This window comes from Nestor notabilis, unplaced genomic scaffold (assembly GCF_000696875.1).
Source record: "Nestor notabilis isolate BGI_N333 unplaced genomic scaffold, ASM69687v1 scaffold27407, whole genome shotgun sequence".
NCBI lineage: Eukaryota > Metazoa > Chordata > Aves > Psittaciformes > Psittacidae > Nestor > Nestor notabilis.
The window spans coordinates 31,787-42,205 of NW_009936425.1; the positions used below are offsets into that span (position 1 = coordinate 31,787).

Below are 10,419 nucleotides of genomic sequence, written 5' to 3' on the forward strand. Positions count from 1 at the left end.
CATTCAGACTGTGAAAGGGGTTTGTTTAGAGATGCTACTGGGAAAAATGGAATCAGATAAAGAAATCAGTAAGTCTTCAAAAGCAGCTGAAGCTGTACCACAACAGTAAGCAGTCAGCAACTTGTAGGTAGGTTTGTTTTCCTGGAACTGATGTTATGCTCTAAATCTGGTGGATATTCTCCCAGCGAGTTCCATTAGATCAGAACCCCAATATAGCCTGCAGATGGATGAGGAGGGATTGGAGGGACACAGGTTAGGGACAAAATAAGGAACACCAGATGGTGAGATATGGAGGAGGAGTTTAGAAAATAAGCAGATTTTTAGTCTGGAAACACTATTGCAGGGGTAGGTGTGATGCCAAACAGCCCGTGACCAGGTGGTAATGGCACTGTGTGCGGATGTGGCCTGGGGGTGTGGGGTTAAGTGGGCACTGCTGCTGTGCAGAAACCACTGGTTGGCTGTGGCAGCTGGAAAATCCAAGTGGGTTTTCTGGAACTAACCAGTTCCAGTTGCCGAGGTAGAGCACTTCTTCAGCCTGTATTCCTACCTGTCTGTCTAGGCTGCTGACAAGGTAAAGTTCAGTACTTTAAGAGGATAATGCTTTATCCAATCGTTTGGGTGGATCCGGAGAGATCAGGTGGTTCTTCCTAGGTCTTACAGAAGGTTGATAAATCCTGGAGAAATCTTAGCATCCTTCAGAAAGTTTCCTTCAAAGGAGTTGCTCAGTGAACAGAGCAGTATTCCCAGAACAATCTCTCTCCTGCAGGTGAACCACAGCGAGCAGCATCAGTGCTTCTGGCTCCCATCCCTCTCCTGCAGTTGCTGCTTAAGAGCTGGGCTGTTGCTGCAGCATTTTCTCCGGAAATAAGGAGTGCTGCTTTCAGACCCTGAGTAAGGAGGGGGCATTACACAACATAAATCTTAAAGGTGTCCTTCCTTACCTCATTCTGTCCTGCACTGGGCTCACAAACATACAGCACAGCCCTTTACTTGTGCAGATCTGCAAGTTCTCAGAGCTCAGGTTACTTTATAAAAGCAGCTTTGGAAATGTAATTGTTGCTGACTGGTATTTGTTCAGACACACTTGCAAAGATTTCCCCAGCTCATGTTCCAGTATTGAATTTTTCCATTGGCAAATTCTGCACCCAGATTTTACCTTTCTAATCCTAACAGGATAAACAGCACAAACCACTCAGCTTTTACAGCACTACAACTTGCTGTTAGTGGAAACACATTCCTTAAAAGCAGTCCACGGAAAAGCACAGTTGTATGCAAAACCAGAGCTGTGGTAAATGCAAAATACGCCCAAATGCAAATGAAAATACAGAATTATCATAGTAATATATCCTCAACAGGCATTAACTTTGGAAGAAACAAAGAAATGTTGGCAAGTATAAGAAAGAGAAAATAAAGCAGGCTGTTATGGAAAAAATATCTGTGTAATGTCATAGGATACTCCTCTCCTCAGGACAGTTTCAGCTGCAGAATGGCCACTGGGCATCAGATCTTTGTTTCCATGTTCAGGAATAGTTATCAACCTGGGTTAATATTTTCTATATAATGTTTTTTATGTTTCCTTGGAGAATTGTCATAATCTGGTGGTTAATTAAAGATGCAGAGTTTGGGTCTGTTAGTGGTCTGACCTATACTTTTCAATCCAAGTCTATATATTTTTTCTAAACAGACCAGTAAACCAGCACAGATTCTTGTGAGGAAACATGAATTAAACCAGTATTTTCATAAGAACAACACTGGGATAACACAACTACACTTTAAAGCAGATACAGTCACAAAGCAATCTATTTCTGAAGTGCAATTCAAATACAGTGATCATAAAAATAACTGATGCTGATATGAAGATCTTATAAAATCTTACTATAAACAGTAGTTTATTTACAGATAAACCAAACTCACCCTGTGAAGACAACAGTGCGAGTGCCTGTCCTCGGGGAGGAGAAAGGACAACGGAGCAGTTCCTTCTCCCTCTTGATGACACTAAGAATGACTCTCCCCAGAAGAATGTTCCCCATGTTTGAGTGCCCATCCTGGAGTCTTAAATATAGCGTCCAGCCATGCCACCGCGGGGACAATGGGGAGACCCGTCAGGGCTGCTCCGGTGGCCGCTAACCACAGGCTCCTGTTCAGATCAGGCAAAGCATTGCCTTTGCCAAAAGATGTCAGGGAAGACAGGTGTCTCCAAAATTCAGGCATCGGGGTGTTGGACTATCATCTGCTCATTTAGGATAGAAGCTCACAAAGCATTGAAAATGAATGGTGAATATTTTAATCTCCTCTAGGAATTTCCCTGATGTTAATCTTACTATTGCTGCTATTGAGTGAAATCATTTGCTTTGACATCTCTAGTGAATGCCAGCTCCAGCCAAATCATGTCGGTGTATAATTAGATGGGGAGCTCACAGCAGCTCTCACGTCTTGGCTGCAGCTGTTGCACTTCCCTTACTGCAGGTGAAGGAAGCCTTGCTGCTGCCAGAGCACTGAGCACGCAGGTCCAGCTGCCCGTGGTGGTATCCGAGCCTCTGCGGTGGGGTATAACACCAGTGGCTGCTGGGTTTCCATTTATTTGAGGTAGGTTTGTGGTTTTGGCATTCAGGATAAACATAAACCCTTCCCAGCAATGTGAGAAGCGGGGGCTGGGTTTTGTGGTGTTAGAAGGAGAAATGAAGGTTTGGAAGTAGTGAACTCTGAGGCTGTAATACCAGTTCGTGAGCCAGATATTTTCCAGCTACATGTTATTAGAAGATCATCAGTTGTGGGCTTCTCAGAGCTGCTGGGTGTCTGAAAGAGGGTGCATACAAACAGAAGATTGCCACGCTGGATGAAGCTCAGTGTCCTGTCTCGAGAGTGGAATCAGTGCTTTATTGTTACTAATACTCCTATCCCTTTCTGAACACTCTCTGGTTCTGGCCTCCACAGGGCCCTGTGGAAGTGAATTCCCCCACCAAATCTGGCACAGTTTGAGTCACCCTACCTGTATCAGTAGGATCCATTCCTAAGAACTTATGTTTGCCTCACCATAAAAACAAAACCAAGATGAAACCCAACAGGATCATTCCCCCCTGAAGCTCTGTGTGTATGTGAAGCCCTGCTGCTTCACACACAAGGGCTTCTGTGTGAAGTTGATTTAGTGGCTCTGTGTCAGATATTCCTAAGGAAGCAAGGAAGAGGAGCTGCTGGGCAGGCATGGCTCGTGGCATGGACACGATCTGGTACAAGCTGAGCTGTCGAGGTGAAGGAGCACATTTCTTTTACTGCTTTTGAACATTTGCATGTCCACTTGAGTGCTTTCCTGAAATTGTATTATGAGAAGTAATGAGTAATTATCATCTATTCTGCTTAATATTAATAATTTCCTTAATCTCTTGTCACATCAACCCTCTGTTGTATGTTTTAAGGAGAAGAATCTTAACTTCTCTCTCCATCTGAATGGTGACCGCTTTTGTCACCTTTTTCTTATAAGAATATCCTATAATCATGTCTCACAGCTGTCATTATCTCACTCTGAGAAGGAAGAAGGTGTACATGGACAGTTTAAAACCTCTGAAACAGCAAGTGTGAGGCCATTGCTCAGGAGCTGCAGTTCTGCTGCAGTGAACCTCCAGGCACTATCAGCAGTACTGTTAGGCCAGCATGGTGCCAGAGCTGAGGTATAAACTCTACTTTATCGGGGTGCCCAGGACTTTCAGAGCTGCCCCTCAGCTCTGCTTCATTCTGCCTCCAGAATTTAGCATTTTCCCTTTGTTCCTGAGGAAGATTTTCCTCAAAGGACGTGTTAAACAAAATCATCAGTGATTTTTTTTATAGTCTTTAAACAGGGCACCCTTCAATGGCAGAACCAAGGAGGGACAGTGGGAGCCTCCGCAGCGTGTACAGCCCTGTGCAGGGCGCTGGGTGGCGGAGCAGGGACAGCTCCTGGATTTAGCTGAGAGGACAAAGGGTTAATGCTGGTGATTGGGTGACAGCTGCCACATGCTATGCTGATACCCCTGTGACAACTGGGACTGCAATGCTCACCTGTCATCGGCCTGGGAATTAGCATGGCCTTTGTGCGAGGCACTTGGGGCTTTTATTATCTAGAGCTATTGAAACTGTTATCTGGAAAAGTCAGGATAACTAGGAGCAGGCTGTTGTTAGGTACAGATGGTACAGATGTTAGGTACACAGGAAGACCTTTGAACAAGTGTTGAATCCTGAATCTCCTTACGCAGAATGAGAATGAGACAGTCGAGTCCTGTGCCTGTTTGCTGTGATGCATTTTGACACAAACAAGGCTGTCAGTTTGATTCTGAAAAGCCATGAAACGAAGGCAGTAATGTCAGGGCATGGTGATGGGGGTGGACAAGCACTTTCCTCGCATAGCCATGATAAAGTTCAGTGCTGGCAACATCTCTTTCCAAGCTTGTCCGAAGAGGAATAGTTTTAGAAGGGATGATCTTCCTGTTAAGTTTAAGAGGTGACTCATGAGACAAGAATCGAACTCCTCCTGCTTACTATATCAAGGCCTAAAAGATAAATAATAACTCATCCATGATCAGAGCAGGAAGTTGGGAATATTGCTCTCAATCACCTCACATGCATTCTAAAAGTCTGGTCCCAGGCTTTCTGTGCCTTGGTTCCCATCTCCCCTCCTGGCGCATCAAGATGGTACAGTTATTATGGGCTGGATGTGATCAGACCATGTGACAGGGGCTCTGCTGAGAGACTTGAAAAGGCTTTTAAATGGAAAATGTATTTTCTAGCAGTACGTTCAAACACTCTCCTAAGGCCCCCTTCCCTTCCACACTGTGCTGCCCATACTAATCCGGAGCTGAGGGTTGTGTTTCACAACAGGAGCCAAAACGTTGACATTGTGGCATTTGATTATTCCCTGAGTAGCGTCCCTGGGAATGCTGTTGACACAAGATATGCAGCCCACAGGCAACTCTGACTAAGGTAATTGGCATCACTGGCTTGTCATGCAGCCGCTCCGGGGGGGAGTTGGAGGGTGGAATGTTACCGGGATCTCGCAGCCCTTGGGAACAACGCAGCTGGGCAGCTGCGCTGGAGCGGCATTGCTGGCTGCCATGGCTTTGGTGCCACAGTTTGGACGCAGTACACGAAACAGCTCAAATGACATTCTACAAAACCTTTGATACTGGATGGTATGAGGTAAAGCTGACACAATGGAAATGTCCTTCCAGTTGCTGCCTGGACCATGCACATCCCCAGACCAGTCCTATCCTGTGCCATGACAGCTCTTCACCGCTTCTGACATTTTGACTGTTCAGCCTCATCAGCTTTGTTTGTTACCAATGCTGGAGACAGGAGCTGAACGTTTGCCTGTAAAGGTTCTTTTAACGTTGGGTTGAATCATCAAACCCCTTTCCTTCAGAAGGCTATGGTTTATTTGCAAAATCACACCAAAGCAAGTGGAATTCAGCCTTCAGCCTCAGCTCCCCTGGGCTGTGAGAACACTTGAGTGGCTATGGTGAGAGCAGGCGAGTTCTGCTCTGTCAGCCTTTCCCTGGGCATGCCCTTCAGGCAAGTGCTTCCCATGCCACTCGCAGTCGTGCTCATCCTACAGTTTCAGTTCTCTACAGTGGGTGTCATCAGACACTCACACTTTTTCACCACACCAGGGGAAATCAGCAGGCTGCACTATACTTTCCTCTTAATGAAACAATTGACTTGTCTGTCCCCCTATAAATACCATTTCACTTGCTTTTGGTAAAGGTGCAGTGCTAAAGGAATTTGGCTCTCAATTTACACTGGGTTTGGTTCATTCCAGCCCTGGAGGTGGGTGTGCTGGTAACAGGGGCAGGGGAGGGCTCAGCAATCCTTTGCCATGCAAAGGGAGCATGTTCCTCATCCAGAGTGTCAGTGAAGGGTGGGAGGAAGCAGCTCAAGACCTCCCTAGTTTTCCTCATAGATTACTGAGTGCATGAACTGAGATTGGTGTAAATTGAGATTGAGGGTTGAACTGAGGGTCATGTAAATCCCCACATTCCCGCCTCGGTGGGATGTGATCCTGGCTTCTTTGTCCCCAGGGATTTCAAGGGAAGACAAGAATGTGTGACTATTTCAGAGAAAAAAATGAGCAGCAGCTGAGAAATAAGTCCAAGCAGGGCTCAGACTGCACTAGTCTATGGCAGAGATGAGAATGGCTTTATCTGCCCACAGGCGTTAATGGGCACAGCACGTGAGACGTGGGCTCACAGAACTGCTGCACCAGGATCTATTTGTACTGTTTCAGTGACTGCTTTAAAGACAAAGTCCACTTCATGGAAGTAGCCTGTTTTGCACAAATCATATATCCAAGGGTAGAACACCAACAGATATTTAATTCTTTTACTGTACCATGATGCATTTAATGCTTTTAGGTTTGCATATGTCTGCGCCTGAATTCAAAGGGTGGGTATGTCTTGGACCTGGATCCTTGGTGTTGGTAAAGAGCAAATACAATTTCTGTCACGAATTTTGCTAAATTCTCAGTAAACTGAATCGGGAATTTGAACTTGAATCTTATCTCAGCTTTTAAAGTAGGCCAATTCATAATAAACTTGAAGAGTATGCAAGACATAAAGGCCTGTTATTTAAGTGCAAAGATACAGTATTGCTGCGTGCCAAGAAGGGTTTAAATCAGCAAAGGCACCCATCTCCACGACAGAACCAGGGGAACCATCTGACAGCTCTGGGCCAGTAATACAGCCAAAGTGAGCTGTGTTTATTTGCATTGCATGGCTTGCAGGGTAGGCTGTTATTCCATGCAAGCAAAGTAATCTGGAATTTAGTATCATTAAGGCAGCCTAATAAAATTCCATGTTTTCATCCTGATCCCACATTACTTTCAAGTCCAGGTCTTTGAACAGCATAGTGAGAGGAGTGCCGCTGTCCCGGCCTGCGGCAGTGTCTTGGGACATGCTCAGTTTTGTGCAGCTGAGCTCCTTTATTGCTGTTAACATTTCCATTTCTTGAGTCTCTGGGAACTGCAGTTTATTTGCAGGATGTAAGAATGAACCTGGCAACACCCACCGCTCCGGGGTGTTCTCTCCAAGGAAGCTGTTGCCAGAATTGACTGAGAAAAGGAGAGCTGCTGACAGAGGTGACAACTTGTCCTCTGGAGCACAGTCTGTGTCAGCTCTCACTGCAGGCAGTTCTGTCTGTTGTCTGTAGCATCCTCGTTGTTCCAGCAAAGGCAGTGACAGCCGGGATACAGGCACTTTCCTTCCCATCCCATCAGTCTGCAGCAGCAGCTGCTGTGTTTGCTCAGGGCTCCCCTGTAAGAGAACTGTCTCCCCTGTGTCACTGCTGTTCCACAGTGCCAGGTTTGGCCCCTGTTCTTTGTAATTCCAGTGGTTGTGGCTCTTGCCCAGCACCTGTTTTATGAGCTTCCCACCAGCAGAACATTCTGGAGGGACTTCCTTCAGCATTTGGTCTGGCTGTAAATTCTCCTTGTCCGCATGGTCTGTGCTGTCGACACACACCCCATAGGTGAGGGGCAGGACTTTGCTGGATGTGGCAGCGGGAATGCTCTGCAGGACTTTGCTGGATGTGGCAGTGAGAATGCTCTGCTGGTCTCTTTGAGGAGTGTAACTGATGGGAGCTGCAGTGGGCACACAGGGTGGCCGTGCGGGCGGCCGGAGCGTTGGCACATCTGACTGCTGCTGATAGGCAGTCTCTGGTGGATGGGAAGACCATGGCGGCTCCAGTGCTGTGTCCAAATGTTGGCTGATCTGTGGTAGCTGCACTTCAGGGATGAGAAGCGAAGGTTTGGATAAAGTAATGGGCTTTATAATATGTTCCACTGTCAGTGTAAGAGGCTGGAATGATGAAATCCCTCTGAAGTCCTGTTGACATAAATAGACAGACATGAGTTATTAACAAGAAGCTGTGACTTTTAGAAGTTTGCTTTAGATTCTTTAAAATTTTCTTTGGTGAAATGTCAGTAAAAGCCAGGAATAACCACCAAGGATCTACTCTGCTGACAGAAGGATTCTGGGTTTTTTCCTGTGGAATGACCCTTCACAGGAACACAGACACCTCTCACTATGCATCAAGGCAACTCTGCAATCCTAAAATATAAGGAAGAAAAAATCCTGCTTTAATTTTTTCAAAATTTGGCCTAAGCCCCGAATACATTGCCCTGAAGCTCACTTAGCGTGGAGAGCCAGCGCTTGCTGTGGGGGATGCAGGACAGGAGAGAAGGCCCAGGGCTTTGAGAGGAACTGGTGGTGGAGGACACCTCCAGTTCTAGCTGCCTGACCTGACACCGCCTTTAGAGGGAGTAAAACCAAATGGGGGGGAAGTTGTGAGCACCCATAGCCTGCAGTGATTGCCAGACAGCACCCTTGCACCCTCCTCAGGGCTGTGTAAGTGCCTGCACAGCATCCCAGGCTTCAGAGCACTCACCAGAGACATGGGCTGCACACTCTGCTGCTTGACGTACTTGTAGATCCCAAAGGTAACGGCAGCAAACACCAGTCCAGCACAGAGGGTGAGTGCCACGGAGCAGTACAGGAGCCACGTGTGGTCTGGTTAGTGGGGCAGAGAACAAGTGCGAAAGGTAGCTTCAGAGAGTTGGGTTAGAGAAACCCTGACATGAGCTAAGTGATGTTCTAGGTCTAGGCTCATAGGACTAGATTTTAGATTAGAGAAGTCAGTGTTGCTTCAGTATCTTTAGCAAGGCCATGTTATCTTAAACCAGCTGAAAACCAGTCCCTTTTGTGTATCCAGTATCCCAGCTGGATTTTTAAGTGAGCAGAGTCAACAGCCTCACCTGCTAGTGTTCTAACCCAAAACACTTGAGATTTGCTGCTTCTCTGGAGGAGAGAGATATACACTGTTCCGTTATAGTCAGTGGCTGGGTCCAAGTTGGAAACTTCAAATTCTTTGTTGTGCTCATTCTTTGTCCACTATTTAAAATAAAAGCAAATTCTGTGTTTTAGGAAGATTAGATACATACATTTTCTTCAAATCAGATTGCAAAATTCAGCATGAAATTTTGTTTACTAATAAGATGTTACAGGACTACAATTCTGTATATACAGAATCCTAAATCTATAACTTGCATTCACCTGTTACTGTATTGAATTTTTACTTTTGAGTTCCTTAAGACTTGAACTACTTCAGTGGTTCTTTGGTTTAGTCCCACTACCCTGGGAATCTTCAGTTTCTTTTCCAGAATTTTAGAGGAATGCTTAAAGTTCCTCTTGTCTACTGTGAGTCAAAGGCGCTGACACTTTCCCTCGCACATGCGAAATCCATCCATCACGTGTAAGCTCTGCGGGTCTTACACGAAATATGACTTAGAAAAGTCAGTGGCTTATGGCCAGAGGTTGTGCTTTACCTTTTGGTGTGTCCTTTGGTTGAATATTGTTAAGTGATACTCCACAGCACCAAGTTTGCTATAAACATCCTCTATGGTTAGCTGGCGCTCATCCTCGCCTCTCAGCGGAGTGTAGGGGGGCCGGATAAGGAACTTTATGGAGCGTACATAAGGAATGTACTCCACTGTTGGTGCTCCAATAACAGCTAGGAAAGATAGAACAGGCAGCTGAAATTAAAGCTCATACATTATCAGATTATCCTGTGTACATCTTAGGCACCTCCCCAGGCTCACTGCCCATACCAGCCTCCCTCAGGGCTTCCCTCCCTTCCTAGCCAGCACAGAGTCCAGCAGTGCTGCAGCGAGAGGAGATGCTGGCCTGACCATCAGCGAGACTTGGAATGAGCCCCTTGCAAGCGGGATAACAGCTTTCAGCAGTGGTACGTACTCTCTTTCCTGGGCTCAAATCTTTCTGAGCGTACCCAGTTGGAGGAGCAGTGGTTCTGGGCAGTGGCCCTCACCCTGGCATAGTAGTGCTCTGTGAAGTTTTCTGTTTCACGAGTGAGGTTGCAGAAGGGCTGTGTGATGCTCTGGCACTCGGGCTTGTTCAGCCAGGATTTTTCTCCATACCTTAGGACAAAAAAAGCTGATAGTCAGTTTTGTATAAAAAAAAGCAATTCAACCCTCCTCTAGAATGACCCAAATAGGCTGTTTTGCCAAGTCTTAGTGGTTCTTCAATTCAATATTGCAGTCAGCAAGTGGCAGAGGATGGACACGCAGAGGCACAGAGGAACCTCCCCTGGACTACAGCTTGTTCTGGTTCGTATGTGGCTCGTATGTGGTGACTGCCTCGAGGAAGTGCAGCTTATGGCAAGCACACACAGGAGTGTCCTGCGAGTCAGTGGCTCTGGGGCTCTCTGCCCAGCTCTGACACTGCATGGTTATGTGTGGGTTCACTGCAGAGTTTGCAGACTTCCCCAAAGGACAAGCTATTGTGTAGCAATGGTCTGATTTATCTTAATTTTATGGACTGAACCAGAGGAAGACAATTGCTACTGCTGTATTTACAGGAAGCTGCAGGAGAGAGAGAAGGAAGT

At 46.3% G+C, this 10,419-nt stretch overlaps 1 protein-coding gene across 1 annotated transcript; it reads right to left on the bottom strand.

Annotated features, from left to right (window-relative positions):
• Positions 1-6,803: 6,803 nt before the first annotated feature.
• Positions 6,804-9,952, bottom strand: IL22RA1 (interleukin 22 receptor, alpha 1; the record flags this gene model as incomplete). The annotated part of the gene is made up of 5 exons (XM_010018347.1): positions 6,804-7,844; positions 8,407-8,528; positions 8,774-8,909; positions 9,344-9,528; positions 9,771-9,952. Coding segments are annotated over 5 exons (1,666 nt in total), but the record flags the coding sequence as incomplete, so codon positions are not given.
• Between the last annotated feature and the right edge of the window lie 467 nt (positions 9,953-10,419).